Raw genomic sequence first — 21,941 nt, 5'->3', positions numbered from 1 at the left:
TGAGAACAGAACTATATAATGATGAATTCTAGTGTGAAGCAGTAAGTCCATAGTCAGCCTTGTTTTAATGAACACATACAGTCTTTGAGGCTTTTGGGAGTGAGTAAAACATGTGCACAATTTTTAGATTTAACAACTAGTAAACTAGTAAAATGAGTCACTCCCAAACTTATGGTTAACTAGACTACCGGTCAAATGTTTTTTGGAATAATGAAGATTCTTTTTAATGTTGTTGAAAGAAGTCTCTTCTGCTCACGAAGGCTGCATTTGTTTCATCAAAAGTACAGTAAAAATTGTGAAATATTATTTAAATTTCAAATAATTGCTTTCTATGTTTTAAATAAATGCTGTTCTTTTAAACTTTCTATTCATCAAAGAATACTGAAAAACAAAATGCATCAAGGTTTCCACAAAAATCAGAAGCAGCACAACAATTTTCAACATTGATAATAATGAGAAATGTTTCTTAAGCAGCAAATCATCATTTCAGAATAATTCTGAAGGATCATGTGACACGGAAGACTGGAGTAATGATGCTGAAAATTCAGCTTTGATCACAGGAATAAAATACATTTTACTATATATTCAAATAGAAAACAGCTATTTTAAATCATAACAATATTTCACAATTTTACTGTATTTTTGATCAAATAAATGCAGCCTTGGGGAGCAGAAGTGACAAAAATTATTCCAAACTTTTCTCTGACAGTGTAAATAACTATTCCAAAATGTTAGCATCTTGTAAACGAGCAACATGGGGAGTAAAACACACACACACACACACACACACACACACACACACACACACACACACACACACACACACACACACACACACACACACACACACACACACACACACACATATACACACACCTCTCTTTGTCATCTGAGCTCTTGTCAAGTCCAGCCAAATGACCTTGAACCTTCTGCACACAGGTGATGTAATGTTGGGCTTTAGCTGCGAGCTGCATCAAATAATCTTGTGCTCCATCAACTAGAAAAACAGAACCACAAAATACAATAAAATTAGTTAAATCTGTCTTCAAAAGCATTGTCAACACGGATGAATCTGGTATCGGTGGAATTGCATGAATTGCCTTCAGGCACTGACTGAATAGTTTAAAAAGACTTGTTCACTTGTAAACAAACTCATGCAAATACAGTGATTAATAATAATACTAAGGTCATCATGAGCTTCAGGCTACAGAGCTGCAGGCACTGCTGTCAGCAACAACATGACAGTGAAGAATGACAAACATCCTCATAGTGGGCGATATGAACAAAATCTTATTTTACACTAAGAGTAATTTTATATAACAGATATAATAGAGTCTCACGAATGAGCAGTCGAGCACAGAAGACCAACGACCAAGATCAGGATATTTGTTTTGCTTTTCACCAAACCCTATCTTAAACCCGTAGAACACTTGGAATATACGACACGTGTAGCAAGAGATCATTCTGTGATACTTTTGCATCTTTTTTAAAAGCTTGAAAGAAAGAAGGGTTTACAGCATTAGAACAACACCAGGGTGAGTAAATGATGATGGAAAGGGTTAGTTCACCCAAAAATTCTTTTTTAATTACTCACCCTCATGTCATTCCAAACCCATAAGACCTTTGTTCAAGAAACTGATGAATAAAGTTGTTTTATGCTTTGTTTTTCCACAGAAAAAGTATCTTGTCACTTCATAAAATTAAGGTTGAACCACTGTAGTCACATGGACTATTTTAATGATGTCTTTAGTACCTTTCTGGGTGTTGAAAGTGGTAATTAAATTGCTGTCTATGGAGGAGTGAGAGAGTTCTCGGATTTCATCAAAAATATCTTAATTTGTGCTTCAACGGGTGTGGAATGACATGAGGGTGAGTAATTAATGACAGAATTTACATTTTTGGGTGAACTAACCCTTTACTTTTCATTTTTGTGTGAACTATCTCTTTAAAGTATAACATTTACAAAAAAACAAAAAATATATAATGATTATTTCACATACAGTGGGTACGGAAAGTATTCAGACCCCCTTAAATTTGTCACTCTTTGTTATATTGCAGCCATTTGCTAAAATCATTTAAGTTATTTTTTTTCCTCATTAATGTACACACAGCACCCCACATTGACAGAAAAAAACAAAAAAAGCCGTCCTTGCAGCTGAAAAACACCCCCACAGCATGATGCTGCCACCACCATGCTTCACTGTTGGGTCTGTATTGGACAGCTGATGAGCAGTGCCTGGTTTTCTCCACACATACCGCTTAGAATTAAGGCCCAAAAGTTCTATCTTGGTCTCATCAGACCAGAGAATCTTATTTCTCACCCTCTGGGAGTCCTTCAGGTGTTTGCGGGCTTTCATGTGTCTTGCACTGAGGAGAGGCTTCCGTCGGGCCACTCTGCCATAAAGCCCCGACTGGTGGAGGGCTGCAGTGATAGTTGACTTTCTACAACTTTCTCCCAATTCCTGACTGCATCTCTGGAGCTCAGCCACAGTGATCTTTGGGTTCTTCTTTACCTCTCTCACCAAGGCTCCTCTGCCCCGATAGCTCAGTTTGGCCGGACGGCCAGCTCTAGGAAGGGTTCTGGTCGTCCCAAATGTCTTCCATTTAAGGATTATGGAGGCCACTGTGCTCTTAGGAACCTTAAGTGCAGCAGAAATTTTTTTGTAACCTTGGCCAGATCTGTGCCTTGCCACAATTCTGTCTCTGAGCTCTTCAGGCAGTTCCTTTGACCTCATGATTCTCATTTGCTCTGACATGCACTGTGAGCTGTAAGGTCTTATATAGACAGGTGTGTGGCTTTCCTAATCAAGTCCAATCAGTATAATCAAACACAGCTGGACTCAAATGAAGGTGTAGAACCATCTCAAGGATGATCAGAAGAAAGTCACAGCAAAGGGTCTGAATACTTATGACCATGTGATATTTCAGTTTTTCTTTTTTAATAAATCTGCAAAAATGTCAACAATTCTGTGTTTTTCTGTCAATATAGGGTGCTGTGTGTACATTAATGAGGAAAAAAATGAACTTAAATGATTTTAGCAAAAGGCTGCAACAAAACAAAGAGTAACAAATGTAAAGGGGTCTGAATACTTTCCGTACCCACTGTATGTAGTCAGCAGATCTGTCAGGGCTCAGGACAAATGCTGTCTGTCAGATCACTGCAGCAGTGACGTGTGTAACAGTCTTAAGAAAGCTCCGCTGATCTTCGACAGATAGGGCACAGATCAAACGCATCAGTCTGTCTGCCTCAGGCCGTCGGCAGGGAGAGCAGGCATTGATTACACACTGACTTATGGGACTAAAGGAGGGCTGAATTGATATTCCACATGTAGATCTGACATGGGAATTTGTCAAACGGCACGTCTACGCTACTATCAGCATAATGTCTCATAGCCAGACCTTTGAATAACAACATAAACCGGTTTCACATATTAGTGTGTTGAAATTTCTGTTCTCATCACATTACAATTATGACCTGTAGAAAGAAAACAGAATATGCAGCTCAGTTCGTAACACTAATAAAGATGGTTGCTGTTTAAGGCTGAGGCTACTGGTAGTCGCACAAATTAAAGTAAAATGAGATCAAAATCTCTAACCTTTGATTTTACGGTCAGCCTCCAGGACGGTTTGGAAAGCATCAGGTGCCAGAGCAATTCCAGCACTAACCAGCAGCGGGTGTCGCTTTTTCAAAATCTCACGCCCTCTTCCTTCTGTAGCCTAAGATAATATTACATAATCAATACAGTACAAAGAGCACAGCTCTGATACTAAACCTATAGTGAACTGCTCATCTGAACAGCATGTTAAGGCATTAGAGGTGAGGTTTTCACATCCATGATACACTACTGTTCAAATAGTGGGGTTGGAAAGATTATTTAATGCTTTTTTAAAATATCTGCTCACCAAGGCTGCATTTACTTGATCAAAAATACAGTAAAAATTGTGAACTATTATTACAATGTAAAACAGCTGTTTTCTATGTGAATATATAGTAAAATGTAATTTATTCCTGTGATCAAAGCTGAATTTTCAGCATTATTACTGCAGTCTTCAGAGTCACATGATCCTTCAGAAATCATTCTAATATGCTGATTTGCTGCTCAAGAAACATTTCTAAATATTATCAATGTTGAAAACAGTTGTGCTGCTTCACATTTTTGTGGAAACCGTGATACATTTTATTTCTCAGGATTCTTTGATGAATAGAAAGTTCAAAAGGACAGCATTTATTTGAAATCTTTAATGTCACTTTTGGTCAATTTAATGCATCTTTGATGAATAAAAATAGAAATTTATTTTTAAAATAAATCTTACTGACCCCAACCTTTTGAATGGTAGTGTATTTTAAATTTTTTACAACATTCTTATGCAGAGTGGCATGTATAATTTACATCAAAGTCATTTCTCAGAATGCAAAGCGCTACTGAGGTTGCATTTCAGGATGCTGTTGAAGGGGCCATTCATACAGGACACATTATTTTTGTTCCGTCTCTGTTATTTTTTTATTTTTAGTCTATGTACACCTACATCAGACATGAAGCTTTGGCCACTGTGTCGCATCTTGCCATTTTTCAACATCTCATGCAGCATTTTTAAGACACAGTTGCCAAGTTAAAAATAGGTCTTTTGAAAAACACATCACAAGATGTTTTGTTTTCTCGCACTCCATCAAGCTGCACAAAACCGACCTTGACTGAATGGCCCCTCAGAAGACAGCTGTCTACGTGTGGAGGAAAGCCACTCAAGAGGTTTTGTAAGTGGACTCTTCATCTTCAGTGTCCAAACCTGTTGTATGAGTTTGGCGGCCTGGTCCTCGGTGCGCGTGGGAGTGCTGTGGAGGGAGGAGCGCAGCTGGAGGAGGCGTAAGGAGGAGGACAGATGCTCCGAGTGACTGTCTAGCTGAAGGGCTTTCTCAAGATGTTTCATGGCAGATTCCAGCTTTTCATCCTCCTCGTCTAAAGCGGCCAGCTCAGCATGAACCTGACTAAACACGTCCAGTAGCATGCTGTGGACAAACACAGACACACACAATGCATGACTTTACTTCTCCCGTGCAACACCAAAAAAGTCAGTTAGCAGAGGGTTAAATGGCGGAGGGGAAGATTATCAGTGATAGATTGATAATCCACTTTAGACATTCTACCAACTATAAGTAACTTCACAACTACCTGTCAACTAACTCAGAGTATTAGTAGACTGTCAGGTTCAGGTTAGTAGAATAAGTTGACATGTAGTTGCAAAGTTACTTATAGTCAGTAGAATGTCTAAAGTGAAATAAACCTACTTAAATTTCAGTCTGTTTTGCACACAAAGAATCACATGACTTCAGAAGACACAGAATATAGTGCATGTAACTAATTTTAGGATTTCTTTGTCTTATTTTGGAGCCTCTGGTCACTATCTGCTTTCATTATATAAACATGTTTTATATTCTGCTAAACATCTCTTTTTATGTTTCACATAGGAAAGAAATACATAAAATGAAGTAAATGATGACAGAATTTTCTTTTCTGGGTGAATTATTCTTTTAATGCCTTCAACAGAAAACCTAAATAACCCCTTCATGTAGATTTCCACAGTAAACAGTGTAACAAACGCACTGGAGTGAAAGAAACATGTATTTTCAAAAATGATGTTCTTCCAAATTATGTTTTCCAGTATAAATTTCTAAACATTCTCAAATCAAGATACATTTACTGGAGATACATTTGCTTCTCCAGTAAAAGTATCTTGATTTAAGAATGTTTAGATATTTTATATTTGTACTGAGGAAGAACATCTTTTTTTGCAGTTCACACAAACCTGTCTGTGCTGTCCAGCGCTCGTGCGAGTGTGAGCAAAGGTTTCTTGACTCTCTTTCGGAGGTTGTGTTGGAGGAGCGGAAGACACGCGTTCCACTGACACGCACACACCGCTTGAGTCACCCGAGCGTCTCCTTCCTTCAGTGCCGTCTGCAGTAACGCATCCAAACGGACGATTACACTTAACTGGAGCTGCAAGAACCAAGACCTTCACTCAAAACAGGGTGCTTTTATCAGAAATGCATGTGAAACTTTATATTCATCTGAAAGAGATAAAGAACTTGTGTCCTTTTTGTAGTGGAGACAGTCTTTGTAAAGAGTGCAGATTTTGTATGGTCATTTACAGTACATACTTCAATTTTAACAGCAATTAAGTTTTCTTTTGGCTTCTAGTTTTGTTTTCGATAATTAAAACAAAGCTAAAATAAATATAAATATTAGATACTACATATTACATTATTAAAATTAAACAACTTAAATGTTGAAGAACTAAGATTACTAAAATAAAACAAAAAAGCTATATAGAAATATTTTTTAAGTACACAATAACTGCCATGTAGGAACTATTTTGGCACTGCAAAAAAATGAAAAAATAAATCCTAAAAATATTCCTAAAGAAAAAATTCCTTACTCCCTATTTTTGACTTATTTTCCAGCACAAAATATCTCAAAACACTTAAAACATAATTAATTTAATAAGAAACACAGATATTTGTAAGATATTGATTTCAGGGAAACTGTTTTGTTTTGTTTTTGTCCCGCTGGCAAATTGTTGTTTTGTATGAGGTTTTATGGGGTTTGCCAATGAATTATAAGCAGATCTAAATTAAACAGATGTTGTATCACATATGCTACAGTATTTATTCATCTCTGTTAATGTTAGTTAATAAAAATACAACTGTTCACTATTAGTTCATCTCAGCTCAGGTCCATTAAATAATCATAACAGATTCAGATTTTGATTTTAATAAAGTATTAGTAAATGTTAAAATTAACATGAAGTAAGATGAATAAATGCTTTATAAGTATTGTTCATTGTTAGTCCATGTTAACTAATTAATAGTTAAATTAACAAATGGAAAGTGTCACTGTTTATTTGTCCAATTTATAAATGTTGTTGATGTGTTTTACTATGTAAATTACTTTGGCCAGCATGAGTTGTTTCAAATGTGCTATAGAAAAAAATGAATGAATAAATGAATATATGAACAGCTCTGGAGAAGGGAAAAACTGTGAGATTGGATGGAAAAATCAGACCTCTAGCACACAAGTTGATTATATGGTTTGCGAATCAATATTAATATCCTTTTCAAATCACCACTTCCCAATACTTTCCCAATAATACTTTTCCCAGTAAACATAAACAGTCCACAATAATAAAACATTGAAGCCTTCTGGGTATGAATGTTTCCCCAGAAGAAGAAAATAGTAGGCAGCACCTCCACACTGGATCTGGAGTAATTCTCCATTCCGTCTCTGTGCTTGTTGAGGTCGAGCTCACACTGCACACACTCCATCATTATGCGCTGACCGACCTTCAAGAACAGAACACAAGACCTTTGTGTTCACAAAAACAGCGGGGAGCAAGCATGAGTAAGGAAAGAAGCGCTTTGCGAGGAAACATCGGTCTACTTACGGTGACATTTGAGGCTCTGAGCTCCTTCAGGCAGTCGGACACCATCTGATGTTGCTGTAACTGCAGGGAGAGGAACGCCAGCTCTAACAAGAGCACAACCCTAAAAATCATGAGGAGAGACACTCAAAGTGATTACACAGGAATAGGAATAATGTAAGATGTATTATGAGTGAGTGGAGAGTGAATGCGATTTCCAGAAGCGCAACTTTTGTTGTGCTGCTCTGAAATTCCGTGTGATGCAGCAAAAGTTTCTGAACTTTTGTTCACATGATGAAGCTTTTTTTAATAACTTTGCAAAGCACCATCCCCATTGAAATCAATGGACTAACAGATTCTCAGACACAGCATTGATTCTAGTGTTCAGGCGCTTACATTGAAATTGTTGCTCTTAATATTCAGGCTTTGATAATTGAATAAATAAACAGTACATTAGCGTTCAAAATTGTGGGGTCTGTCAGATTGTTTTTTCTGCAAGGATGCATTAAACTGATCAAAAAGGGCAGAAAGACATTTATAATGTTACAGATTTAAATTTGAAATAAATGCTTTCTATTAATCAAAAAATAAAATTAAATAATATATATAATATAACATGTATGATGGTTTCCACAAAAATATGAACTGTTTTCAACATTGATAATAATCAGAAATGTTTCTTAAGTAGCAAATCACCATATCAGAATGATTTCTGAAGGATCATGTGACACTGAAGACTGGAGTAATGATGCTGAAATTCAGCTTTGATCACAGGAATAAATTACAGTTTACTATATATTCACATAGAAAAAAGCTGTTTTGGATTAAAAAAATATTTCACAATATTTACTGTAGCTTTGATCAAATAAATGCAGCTTTAGTGAACATGAGAGACTTCTCTTAAAAACATCTGGTAGTGAAGCTTATGACATCAATATTTGTGCAATAACATGCACTCACGAAAGAAAATGTCCTTTTCCCTAAAATTTATTTTAAATGATACATAGCAATAGCTAGTATCAAATCACGTTTTGTTGGTGTTTTGCTCATGCTTTCATGTTTTGCCAAATAATACATAATCCAAAGCCTATTGGCTATATAAAAAAGGAAGAGCCCAGCCAAATGACCCACCCCAACTTCCTGTTTTAAAAGGAGATACATCATGAAAACTAATTCTTACAGTCCTAAAGTTATACTGAAATGAGAAATCTGTATGAAAAACATTGCACTTGCATTTCAACATTAACATCATGATGTTGCTGTGACAGTGCCGAATGTTAGACACACCTGTCAGTCAATGGGATGGACGGGCCGTGATCCAGAGAAACACTGGAGCTGCAGGAGCTGGACGGAGGCCTGGAGTTGAGGATACTGGGTGGCGCACTAGAGCTTAGCGTGATGGGTGGAGGACTCGACTCAGGGACGTTGGGTGGAGCACTAGAGCTGTACATGTGCGGTGGAGGACTGGAGTCCTGGATGACAGACGCTTCGGGTTCTGATGACTGCGTCAGCAGCAGGAAAATCTCCTTCAGTGCCTTTACCTCATCTCTCCTTATATCATTTACATCAACCATACTGTGAAGAACATGGAAACAAAAACACTTAGTCTCACTGATTTCAGTGTTTTGCAAGCTCAAACAGAAGAACATGGCACTAGCAGCAACAAAGTCATGGGTTCATTTCCGAGGAAAAAGATGTATACCCTTTCTTCCAGAAAATAATTAGTTTTTTTACATCTGAAAAGTGCTGCGACATATTGTAAAGCAACTTTTATTGCCCACCTTGTTTGCTTTCAATTAGCGCAGGTTTTGTATTTCTTTTTGGAACTGATTGATCGTAGGCCTCATTGATCTAAGCTCATGCACCTGAGTTTTTGAGTGAAAAGCGTTCACTCAAGCTTATTCACCTCAAAAACACTGAGGTGCATGAGCTCAGATCAATGAGGCCTACGATCAATCAGTTACAAAAAGAAATACAAAACCTACGCTAATTGAAAGAAAACAAGTTGACATAAAGATGGCATCCAATATTTTTGTATGCCCGTAACAAGGTGGGGGAAAAATGTATAACATTAACTAGCATTTTCAGGAAAAAGAAAATCCTTTCCGTGACAAAGTGACCGAAAAAACAATTCACAATGTGAATTAACTTCAAGCATGCAAAAAGCATTTTCATTCCTGTTCTTTTCTGAATACCATAAATTTAAAGGAAATGTTTACATGCATTTATAGTGTTTATAATGTTTAGTTTTATGTAATTGTATTTTACATTCATTTTTGAATGCAATAAGATGTGACTTATGCCAAGATGCGTCTTACGAGGTTTTGTCTCTCAAACTAGTCAGTGACTAAGTCATGTGCGAACGGTACCTTCAATGCAATGTTGCTTTAGATAAAAACATCTGCCTAAATGTAAATTTCTAGTTAAATGTAACAAATGTAGGAAAATTCTTAACATTGATAGTGGGTCTTTGTGCTTTTCAATCCAGTAATTATAGTGTTAAAATACGCAGCAATGCTGTATTAAAAATGTGCATTAATAATGCTAATTTATGCATATACCTGCTGCTCCAGAAGGATAAAAACAGCTGTGGAAACCAGAAAAAGAAAGTCAAAGAAATAAGATTCTCTGACAGTGTATCAGAGGGGCCTTTTTGAGATTTATTGTCAGACAAACACATCCTTCTGAGATGTTGCTGGTCCCTGCTGTCTGCGGCTAAAAAGAGTTCGCCTAAACAAGTGAAATGCACTTGAGAGATAGAGATATCCTAACAGGTATGTGAAATTCATATGCAATGCCCTTGAAAGCAAACCTCAGATGACGGTCCAGATGACAGATGTGAAGCGGGTGCCGCTGCTTATAGATCTGTAAGCATCCTGGATTTGTAACTCTGAAGATGCTCTAAATAGATGATGGGGCAAATTCCTCCATCCTTCTTTGGAACAAAGAACTGCACTGACTGTAAATGCTCTGCTCTGTTTTGATTCATAGCTGGCGAGATTTACTGTTACTACCTCAGAAGACACAGAAGGCCTTGGTGGACATAACTGAGTTACCGTATATTGCATATTTTATGCCACCTCTGACTCTAATGACTATATTATATTGACAGGTGGGCAGAAGCTGCAAACATACGCAGATCAAGACTTTTTTAACATGTCTAATTAGATTATATTAGACCCCAGAGTCCGTGTGCGTCTCGATGAAAACACTTGATATGCATCCCTGTAACTTTTTTTGAGGAATACAGCTGTAGTATTTCTCTGAGTTCATATCCACTGCTTTTAAAAAAGTGATCTGATGACAGACTGAGAGACCCACCACATCTAAACCACAGGAGTCAATGTCAATAGCCATGTTTCCATCCACCTTTTTTTAATACGCATTATGGGATATTGCATAAAAAATGCTGGAAACAGATGGAAACGCCATGATGGGAATAAATTCTAAAAATGTGAATTAAAAAAGTATGCACTCAATTGAGCCAGAACATTTTTATCTGATAAGACCAATGCGCAACAATAAACTCATGTGACTTTGCCTCAGCATAGGCTGTGATTGGATAACTGGACTAACCAGCAGACGAATCGCATCACCGCATCTCAGATGTTGGTTTGGTGGTTCACAAATGCCTGATCCAAAGTCTGTCATCAGAATGATTTGGTTTAATTCCCTCCAGAAGCGTCTCACATGATTGCGTTCCAAACACCAGCATCCGAACTCAAGAGAACATGACAGCGATTATTGCACTTCGTCTGCCGCTCTGAGACACAAATCATTTATGATGGAGCAAAAAAGAGCCTGATTGCAGCAACTTCCATTTGATATTTTGTGGCAATTTCCCAGGAAGTGACAATTTTGTTCACTTGAACACATGGGATGGAAACGCTGCTTTATTCGCAAATGATTTATGCGCTATTCCAATTTTGTGAATAATTTAAATTCGCAACTTTGAATGGAAACACATCTAATGCAGTTTGCCTTTTGCAGATAGCATTAAATAAAAACATTAAGAATGAACCCAATTTAAAATAAACAAACCAAGGTGAACTGGAAAAAAGCTTTAAAGTCCTCCTTACTGTTTAAGCCTTTGGATCTTGTAGATCACAAGCAATTTAGGGTTTTCATCATTCAACTTGACATCCAAGAGGTTGTGTTGAACCTGCGGAGACAGTAACTACATTTTTAGCACAATTGCATTCAGATGCTTTTATACTGATCAACTGAGGGAATGAGCAACAATATTAGCAGTACTGCAAGACCAAAAAATGTTGAATAAATAGGAAGTGAATTTATTTATGGTGGTGTATTAATTATAAACAACTAAATAAGATATGATCCAAAAACATGGCAGTTGTGTGGAGAATAAAGAAAACGCACAAGATAAACCAACGTTTTGGTGAAAAAGAGCCTGAGCTAACGTTGAGCTAGGTCACAGCTGCTTGAGCAGGATTAATAAACAAAAGTGACATGCAATACACAAGAGAGTGCCTAAAGATTTACCTGTATGGAGAAAAGCCTGGGATAAAGCTCTAGTTTATGTGATTCTATAAAATCAGAGGTGACCTTGGCCATGGCAGCTGCTTCTTTTCTCTTCCCAGCATCAAGCAGACATTCAACAAGGTGTCTGAATAGAAACACAAGGTGAAAACAACATGAAATATGAGCCTTGACTCCATTCACTTGGACACACATTTTTATGTCTTATGTTTTACTGCAGGCCTTTGCCATTTGAATTTCCAATGAAACCTCTTAGATAAAAGACTGTAGAGTCAAGGCAAAGAGTCGGATTCAATTTAAGATCAATGACAAAGCTCTTATAACTTTTATTGGGTTTCCATTGTGCTGCAGGATTATATGGCTACAACAATAAAACAATCATAAAAGAGTTTGATCACTTCATAAGGATTTATATAAGTTGACCTATAAGTATAAGTGGTTTAAAAAGCCTGCAACCCAACATAAATGAAAGTGCAGCGTATCTATGAGCTCTGAACCGAATCATCTGCAGAATCCCTGGAGATCTGTGCTGTCATTTCAGGAGTTCAAAGGTCATGAGGTCATTCTAAAGGCTGCGCTCTTGTCCTAATTATTGATTGTTAATTTGCACCATTGAAAATGGCATTAATTGTATTTGATATAATAATTTTACATATGAATCTTAACTGGAGTAATGTAATCTACAGATGCAAATAGATAAATTGAAATAAAATAAACACTTCAATGTGTATTTTAGATGTTTTAGATGTTATGGAAGCAAAATAGACCAAAATCCCAAAATTGACTAGTGCATGAAGAAACAATGGTTTTGCCTGAAGTTTCTTGCATTAGATGAAACAAAAACTACTATGATGTATAAACTAGCATACAATTTATATAATATACCAATATTTTATTTGCATTCCCAATGTTTCAAAAACATGCTTCATTTTCTTATGCAAAACATAATTTTGCATTTCTTTTCTTTGCCACTGGATTGAATTATGACATGGACACTGATCTTGGCATTGTTCATAATATTCACCCACATATATGTTATAAATACATTTTTATTTATTTAAAATTAATAATATAAAAGGTGCATGTATATATAAGGTAAAGCTACAATTTTCACAGAAATTGCTAGTAAATTTAACAAATAATTATAAATAAATGGCAAGAAACATTATAAATTAAACTGTATTTTCTTGTTCACAGGGTTCCTTGTATACATTGGGTGCATAAAACAATAATTTCATTTCAAAGTGAAGCCACCTACAGCATTAGTTCAGCCCTCCATGCATGGTCAGGATCCTGAACCTCCTCTAGAGCCTTGACCACCTGTGTGAGAGAAGATACCAGGTTCTGACGCTTCCCAGGCCTCAGGAACAGCCTGACGGACTGCAGGTACAACAGCGAGGCGTTGAAAACCAGGAAATAATATCTAATGAAGTAAGAATGAGGCAGGAAGAGGAAGCAGAAAGTAGCCCGATTAATTATTCAAGTTATCACTGTTGGGAAGATCAGTATCCGATTATTCAGTACATCTCAATCTATACTGCACGCTGGGCTTAGATCTGAAACCTAGTAAATGTGTAATGAGCACAAGGCAAAGGCCTTTCAAAGAGCCACGGGAGACCTCAATGTCCATGAGAAATAAAGCAATTATTGCAGGATGGTTGAGGAATGCAGAATCCAACAAAAAGACGGTTGAAGACTCTATTTCAGAGTGGCTAATTTATCCACTAGAGAACGGAATATTAGCAGAGAGTATCTGAGAAGTGTTTCCTCTGGCAGTGCCTGAGAGGAAGAAATGCAGTGATTAAACATCCATCTCTGGCCAATTACAAGTTTACAGTAGATAACATAATCCAGCCAAGCTCTGTTTGCTGTATGTCCCTTGATAGTTTGTTACTTTCCTAGAGTTAATGTATCAAAGTTTACTCCAGAAGGAGTTCCTTAGTGTTGAGACGACAGGCGTTTGATGATCTGGCATAATGCTGAAACATTTAAATCAAAACAATTTCCTTTCCATTTCAGTAGCTGTTACAAGGTGTTTCAGAGGTTCTTCTCTTCAGTTCACTCCACACATTTTCTTTAGGGTTCAGGTCAGGGGACTGAGATGGCCGTGGCAGAAGCTTCATTTTGTGCTCAGTGACTCATTTTTGTGTTGGTTTTGATGTTTGTTTTGGATCATTGTCCTGATGGAAGATCCAACCACGGCCCATTACTGGATTTCTAGCAGAAGCGGTCAGGTTTTGATTTTTTATCTGTTGGTATTTGATAGAATCATGATGCCATGTATCTGAACAAGATGTCCAGGACCTCCAGCACAAAAATAGGCCCACAACATTAAAGATCCAGCAGTATATTTAACCGTGGACATGGGGTACTTTTTATCCATGTGTGCGCTAAACCCATCTGGTGGGTTTGCTGCCAAAAAGCCATAGAAGCTCGTCCTGTTTGAAGTTCCAGTCTTGTCTGACAACTGAATATGCTGGAGATTGTTTCTGGATGAGCAAAGAAACCTGGATTTTTTCTTGAAACCCTCCTGAACATCTTGTGGGGATGTAGGTGCTGTTTGATCATTTTTTTAGGCTTTCTGAGACTCAAGACTCAACTAATCTCTGCAGTTCTCCAGCTGTGATCCTTGGAGAGTCTTTGGCCACTCAAACTCTCCTCCTCACTTCACATTAGGACGATTTAGACACATGTCCTCTTCTAGGCAGATTTATAACATTTTTAGTTGATTGGAACTTCTTAATTATTGCCCTGATAGTGGAAATGGGGATTTTTCAATGTTTTAAGTATTTTCTTACAGCCACTTTCTAATTTGTGAAGCTCAACAATCTTTTGCTGCACATCAGAACCTTATTCTTTGGTTTTACTCATTGTGATTAATGAATAAGGGAATTTGCCCTTTGTGTTTCCTCATGTTTATATTCCTGAATGGGAATTTACTTCAGAGATATTTTACTCATAAGAATTTCTAGGGGTGCCAATAATTGTGGCCAACATGTATTGGAGAAAAAAATTGGAGAAAAACATAATTTCATAATGTGAGTTTCCCCCCACTTTCAAATGTTTTCCTTCAATGAAAGGTTAGAATTTTGTGATTTTTTTGAATGAAAGATCAAAAGGATAAACAATGCAGATTTATTTTCACAGCCGCCTTTGCTCATATTTACTAAGGGTGCCAATAATTGTGGAGGGCATATATATTCTATATATATATATATATATATATATATATATACATATATATATATATATATATATATATATATATATATATATATATATATATATATATATATATATATTAGAAAAAGTATGTGAACCACTTGCAGAATCTGTGAAAATGTGCAAAATCTTAAAAATCATTAAAGATTGACTTAAAGATCATAAAAAATGCATGTTATGTTTTATTTAGTACTGTCCTGAGTAAGATATTTTACATAAAAGATGTTTACATATAATCCATAAGACAAAAAAAAAAAAAGCTGAATTTATTAAAATGACCCAGTTCAAAAGTTTGTGAACCATTGATTCTCAATACTGTGTGTGGTTACCTGGATGATCTATTACTGTTGGGTGGGTGCACAACACATACACGCTACTTTTTACACACACAGGGACACACAGAAGCACACAAACATTTTTAAATATTAAAAATAAAAGGATTGCTTTCTGGAGAAACATTTAGTCTTTCCGCATGGTGTGAGCGCAATTGGCTTTTAAAAGGAATGGGAGATGAGACTCTGATTGGTTTATTGCACATTATGCCCAAAGCACACCCATAACTCATTTTGGACCATGCCGATCTTTTTTTCTGTCGTTAAACTAGCAAAAGAAGATTCTGATCTGTGCCACATGCTTCAGATCATGCGCTTAGATCATTAAAAAAGGCCCCCTAATGTTACAAAAGATTTCTATTTCAAATAAATGTTGTTATTTGGAATGAATCCTGAAATAAAATATCTCATAGTTTCTAAGTACGTGCGGTGCGAGTACAGTACGTGCATACTCTTCTGATGATGAAATTCGCATCATGCACACTATACGCTGACCCTTGCGAATGTGTAAAAAGTGAACTATACTTTGGCTGTAAGTCTACTGACCTATGAAAGAGCAATTCTTCTCTTGGTTGTTTTTCTTGAGGAACTTCAGACTTATTTTAATCAGGACGTGAGATAAGAGAGAATTTGCTTCTATCATCTTTTCTTTGTTTACTCTACCTGGATTTGTCTTTGGCAATCTCAATAGCCTTCAGATAGTACATCACAGCCTTATCCAAGTCCTCCTGGAAATAGAACAACGACAAAAATAAGGACAAAATGACATGTGAGAGACAGATTTATTCCACACTGAAGCAGAAATGAGCCACATGTGGCTCAGTGGAGCCTGAGTTCCCCTGAGGAAAAATATAGAGACTTAAACATCTTATACTAATCTTACCATACAGGCATAAAAGAACAGAAAAGAAGATGTGTGGGTGGTTGCCATAGCCTTGATATGTGGTTTCTATGCTGTCAAGTAAAAAGACTTAATGTACTTTGTTTCCTCTAAAGTCATTTATTATATATGTTTCCATATTGGCATGTCCAGTATGCAGAAGTCAAAGAGGAAGCAGTCTTTAATGAGCTCACCATATACTGCTTTGACTTACCACTGAGGTAATGGAGTGTGAAGAGATGAGCTGAGCCTGGCAGAGATATGCACGACACAAGAACTGATTCACTGGGGGTTTCCCTTCCAAGTACATCTTTAAGCAGTCCTGTGCAATTTCCCTACAGCCCAGCTGACAACACAACACAACACAACAAGACAATGAGTATTTTAGCCTTCCTGCATTTTTTGATTTTTATTTAACCTTTATTTAACCAGGAGCGTCCCATTGAGATTAAAAACCTCTTTTTCAAGGGAGTCCTGGCCAAGAGGCAACAACATTTACACAATTATAAACATACAAAGAAACATTAAAATAACACAGGATATGAAAAACAATTGCACATTATTGAGGCAGTCTCTATGCATGCAGATTACAACACAAGCTCATTATCAAAACCCACAAATAATGTGCACAATACAACTGAAATTAAAATTTAAAAGTACAAGTAATTTAAACAATATCCATGTGCATGCTATGTATTTTTATGCATTAAAGCTTTTTTCACAGTACACACTGTTTCAAAGTGGATTTTATATAAAATTATGACCTTAATGTTTATAATATCTTGATATCTTCATGCCTTATAGTTGCATTCATCAGATTAGAGCTGGACGATAACTTAGTTACATTTTGAGACTGTTACGGTTAGCAGGGAAGAGGAGAGGCAAGGATCTAATCGCAGCAATAGTTTATTAAATAAACACACAAACACAAAGACCATCCAATCAGGGAAAGAATGAGATAATAAGCCAAATAGGTAATGGAAACACAAGAGCTTCACAAACAACAACTGAACCACAGGGGTATTTATGCACAGGATAACAAGAGGCTAACAAGACACAGGTGAGGGTAATCAGAAACTATGGAAACAAACAAGGGTAACTATAGAGACAAAGTAAAACGGAAACTAACCACAGGAAGTAAACACAGGGAACAATGAAAACAGAAAGTACACATCAAAATGAAAGTTCTCACACACACAACACAGGAGAAATGCTATATAGTATTTAGCTTAGTAAACTATTGGAAATGCACAGCGTTATTTGTGTGGTACATGAAGTTTCTGCTTAATCAGTCACTTATGAGGTTTAATTTCAGTTAGGATGCTGTCTATGTAGGTACTATTTAGCAAGAGTTCATTCTAGTTTTTGGAACAGAGTTTGCCATCAGAAACATATATACAAATGAAACCCCTAAGCCTCAAACATATTTCCCAGCTGGCAATAAATATTTTGCCACATCAAGAAGCACATAATGGCCCTTGGAACTTTTTAAAGTGCTTAAGTGCAAAAAGCAAGGGATTCGTCCTTGTGTTCAGCTTACCTCACACAAGCCCGGTATATATTATACACTTCCTCAGTTCAGAGGGGAATAAATTCACAATGCTCATAACCTGTGCTGTCTCTGGGCGGATATGTATGAGGGTTATAGCCTACCCCTCGGTTATCTTTTTAGGATTTCTCACTTCACAACTCATTGAGCAAAAGCCTGCTCAACAGCTCAGCTCTTTTTGTCAGCTTTTCTCTTCTCAGGGATGGGACGGTTCAAATCATTGCATTTTCTGTTGGTCGAATGTGACATTTGAATTGTGTCAGCATTTAAGGGATGATTTATACACATTTAAGGTGATATGACAACACAATTGCTTGCTATTCTAATCTTTTGGATGAGAAGAAATGTGAAAACATTTCCATATGGACTTGATGTTTATATTTTACACTATGTCTATACCTTTGAACAGGGTTATTATAGTTACTAAAACTATACTACAACTACAACTAAAAATAAAAAGTCATTAAAATATCTTTGTTTCATGAAATAAAATAAACGTTAACTGAAATCTAATATTAAAAACTTAAACTTATTTTATTTCAGCAAGTTGCCAAGGCAACATTTCTCATTTTCAAGTAAAATTGTGTGTAAAATAAGTGAAAAAAAAATAAAAATAATAATAATAGTAATAAAAAAATACACATTAAAATTTTTTTTTAAAAATGATTCCATTTCTGATTCCGTTTTTGTCCACTTTTCCCATTGCATATAAGCTCAAAGATAAATAAAAGTGAAGAATATATTGTGAAATAAATAAGTGAATGATATTATTGCATGTACTGTTTTATAATGTACGCACAGTACTTACGTGCAAATAGTATTTGCCAAGTGTTAATAGCATCTAACACTATTTACACTTACTGCAAATACCATCTAATTTCTATTTACACTTAGTGCAAATAAAATATTGCTATTTTTACTCAGTGCACTTAATGCAAATCTTATTACTATATGCGCTTAGTGCAAAGAAAATACTGCTGTTTTCACTTAAAGGTGCCCTAGATTCAAAAATTTAATTTACCTCGGCATAGTTAAATAACAAGAGTTCAGTACATGGAAATGACACACAGTGAGTCTCAAACTCCATTGCTTCCTCCTTCTTATATAAATCTCATTTGTTTAAAAGACCTCTGAAGAACAGGCGAATCTCAACATAACACCGACTGTTACGTAACAGTCGGGATCATTAATATGTACGCCCCCAATATTTGCATATGCCAGCCCATGTTCAAGGCATTAGACAAGGGCAGCCAGTATTAACGTCTGGATCTGTGCACAGCTGAATCATCAGACTAGGTAAGCAAGCAAGAACAATAGCCAAAAATGGCAGATGGAGCAATAATAACTGACATGATCCATGATCCATGATATTTTTAGTGATGTTTGTAAATTGTCTTTCTAAATGTTTCGTTAGCATGTTGCTAATGTACTGTTAAATGTGGTTAAAGTTACCATTGTTTATTACTGTATTCACGGAGACAACAGCCGTCGTTATTTTCATTTTTAAACACTTGCAGTCTGTATAATTCATAAACACAACTTCATTCTTTATAAATCTCTCCAACAGTGTGTAATGTTAGCTTTAGCCATGGAGCACTATCAAACTCATTCAGAATCAAATGTAAACATCCAAATAAATACTATACTTACGCGATTAGACATGTTGCATGATGAACACTTTGTAAAGATCCATTTTGAGGGTTATATTAGTTGTGTGAACTTTGTTTATGGTGTTTAAGGCAAACGCAAGCTCTTGGGGCGTGGAGCACGAGATTTAAAGGGGCCTATCATTTATAATGATAGGCAGTTAAAAAAATTAATAAAATAAAAACTATGGGGTATTTTGAGCTGAAACTTCACAGACACATTCAGGGGACACTTAAGACTTATATTACATCTTTTGAAAACATGTTCTTCGGCACCTTTAATGCAAATAGCATGTAATTACTATTTGCACTTAATGTACATAGCTTTTAATGCACACTGCAAATAGCCTCTGCCTGTAACTGCCTGCCTGTCAAAAGCATGTTCAGGTCACTGTATTTTAAATAAAAATATGAAAAAATAGTCCATTACAGTATTACAAAAAAAGGCATTACAAAAAAATAATACATATAAGGATCAGGTTGTATTACAGTAATGAGATTTTGAAGGGTAAATGCATGTAATTGTCATGAAAATACTGTCACAGTACAACAAAATCTTAATGGTCATGTCAATATGTGTGATTTCTCTTTATGCAAAATATCGGGTGGAGGATAGATAGACATTTTTTATGAGATTCTCACTCTTTATAAAACGACAGCACATTTTCAAATAAGCTGTTGTTACAATAATCCTGTGCTACACTAAAGGCCAGAGGGGGCGTAACAGTGCCGAATCTTCAGTTCGGCAGAGAGCCGTGGCTGTTATCTAACTCAGCATTATGTCTTCAGCCTGAGAGAAGAACCTCAAACCCTGGCTGTCACACACTGAGATGCAGCAGGAGGGTAAATTCAGCTGCATTTCTCAGCTGTGTGTGTTCAAACGCCCGGCATGGAAGAGGCTTATTCTGTGCTACGGTGATTTCTGGGAAAAAAAAGCCTCATGCATATCCAGCTCGAGCTTGGGATTTCTCCACACCAGAAACACTCTAGAGCAGTGTATTTGATTTTCTTATCAATAAAGATTTAACATTTTTAAAAAGAACTGACATTCAAGCTTGTATCTCACACAAGTGGACATGGTTTGTTCTCATATCATTCTGGGTATAATGAAGTCTAAACAGCTGCTGCTTTAAAGTCACACTGCAAAAAAAAAAAAAAAAAAAGAGAGAGAAAAAAATATGTTCTTCCTCAGTATTTTTGTCTTGTTTTACAGCACAAACATCTAAACATTCTTAAATCAAGACACACTTACTGTAGAAGCAAAATTACATCATTTAACAAATGTGACTTTACACTTAAAATAATAAACAATATCTGCCAATGGGGTCTAAAAAATAAACTTGTTTTCACTTTAAATTACGTTTATTTTTCTAACCTTACTGGCAGATGTTTGTTCTTGTTTTTAAGCACAAAGTCACTTAATTTTCATTAAAGGTGCTGTATGTAATGTTTTGACGGTACTAAATCATCAAAAATACCATTAGCAGTTATTTAGGAAACATGCTAAGTTCAAATAATTGTTTCTCTAAAAAACAAAGCTACAGCCAGTTATCTTACTTTGAAATGTGCGTTCTGTGTCGGAATGTCTGTTTTTGTTTTGGTCTGTGTGATCCATTTTTACGAACCGATATGGATTCTTAAATCCCAAGAATCGATCAGTCTAGTTTGTTTTCAGTTGATGAATGAGCAGAATATGTAGTGCCTCCCATCCAATAAATCACAATAATCTTTGTGCTTTGTTAGTTTTGATATGAAGCAAAGTCTCAGATTTCAAATGACGTCCATCTTATTCTGAGATTCAAAATATAAATACCGTTTTGGCACTGTTTAATGTGGCGTGACAGATCGCTGTAACAACTTACCGAAATCTGTATCATGTCTCGTGTAATCGCTCAATCAGTGTTTCAACCTCAGAAAGATGTCAATAAAACAGTTTGTAAACAATGTCACGTAACGTCACATTTACCTCAGAAAAACATATTCAGTGACCATAAACTCATTAGTCAGCTAGAAAAGTGAACTCTAGAAAGATAAATATAGCTATGTTATGACAGCCATGATTTAAATGTTTATATTTAAAAAAAGAAACAAATTGGAGTAGAAATATGATTGTAATTCTAAACTTTATTTATAATAAAAACATCACTGAGTGTAATTTAAGTGTTAGTATATAAATAAGTTAATTTAACCTTCAATATTACTATAGTAGTAACAACTGACTCCCATGTGTAGTTTACAGCAATAGTTGATTTTTTTCCTCTAGAAAATTTGCCATGTACTGTAACTGAAATACTACATTCAAAATAATCGATGTCGAATCAAATTGAATCGAAATCGTAATTGAATTGAATTGAATTGAAAGCATATGAATAGTAATCGAATCGAATCATGAAAATTGT

At 36.0% G+C, this 21,941-nt stretch overlaps 1 protein-coding gene across 1 annotated transcript in view; it reads right to left on the bottom strand.

Moving 5' to 3' along the window:
* LOC137020469 (cilia- and flagella-associated protein 46) overlaps window positions 1-16,684 on the bottom strand; it is a 75,614-nt gene extending 58,930 nt beyond the window's left edge. Inside the window, exons 1-12 of the mRNA XM_067386082.1 lie at window positions 16,562-16,684; window positions 16,131-16,195; window positions 13,172-13,336; window positions 11,917-12,040; window positions 11,493-11,575; window positions 8,701-8,988; window positions 7,438-7,537; window positions 7,241-7,336; window positions 5,803-5,993; window positions 4,786-5,005; window positions 3,597-3,717; window positions 877-997 (exon numbers count right to left, since the gene is read on the bottom strand). Coding sequence (XP_067242183.1) covers window positions 877-997; window positions 3,597-3,717; window positions 4,786-5,005; window positions 5,803-5,993; window positions 7,241-7,336; window positions 7,438-7,537; window positions 8,701-8,988; window positions 11,493-11,575; window positions 11,917-12,040; window positions 13,172-13,336; window positions 16,131-16,195; window positions 16,562-16,657 — 1,670 coding nt within the window. The 5' untranslated portion in view covers window positions 16,658-16,684. The remainder of the gene's footprint in view (window positions 1-876; window positions 998-3,596; window positions 3,718-4,785; window positions 5,006-5,802; window positions 5,994-7,240; window positions 7,337-7,437; window positions 7,538-8,700; window positions 8,989-11,492; window positions 11,576-11,916; window positions 12,041-13,171; window positions 13,337-16,130; window positions 16,196-16,561) is intronic.
* Window positions 16,685-21,941: the final 5,257 nt, after the last annotated feature.

Source organism: Chanodichthys erythropterus, chromosome 5 (genome assembly GCF_024489055.1).
Source record: "Chanodichthys erythropterus isolate Z2021 chromosome 5, ASM2448905v1, whole genome shotgun sequence".
Lineage (NCBI taxonomy): Eukaryota > Metazoa > Chordata > Actinopteri > Cypriniformes > Xenocyprididae > Chanodichthys > Chanodichthys erythropterus.
Note: the sequence above shows the minus strand (reverse complement) of the source record. Positions and strands in the feature narration are given on the sequence as shown.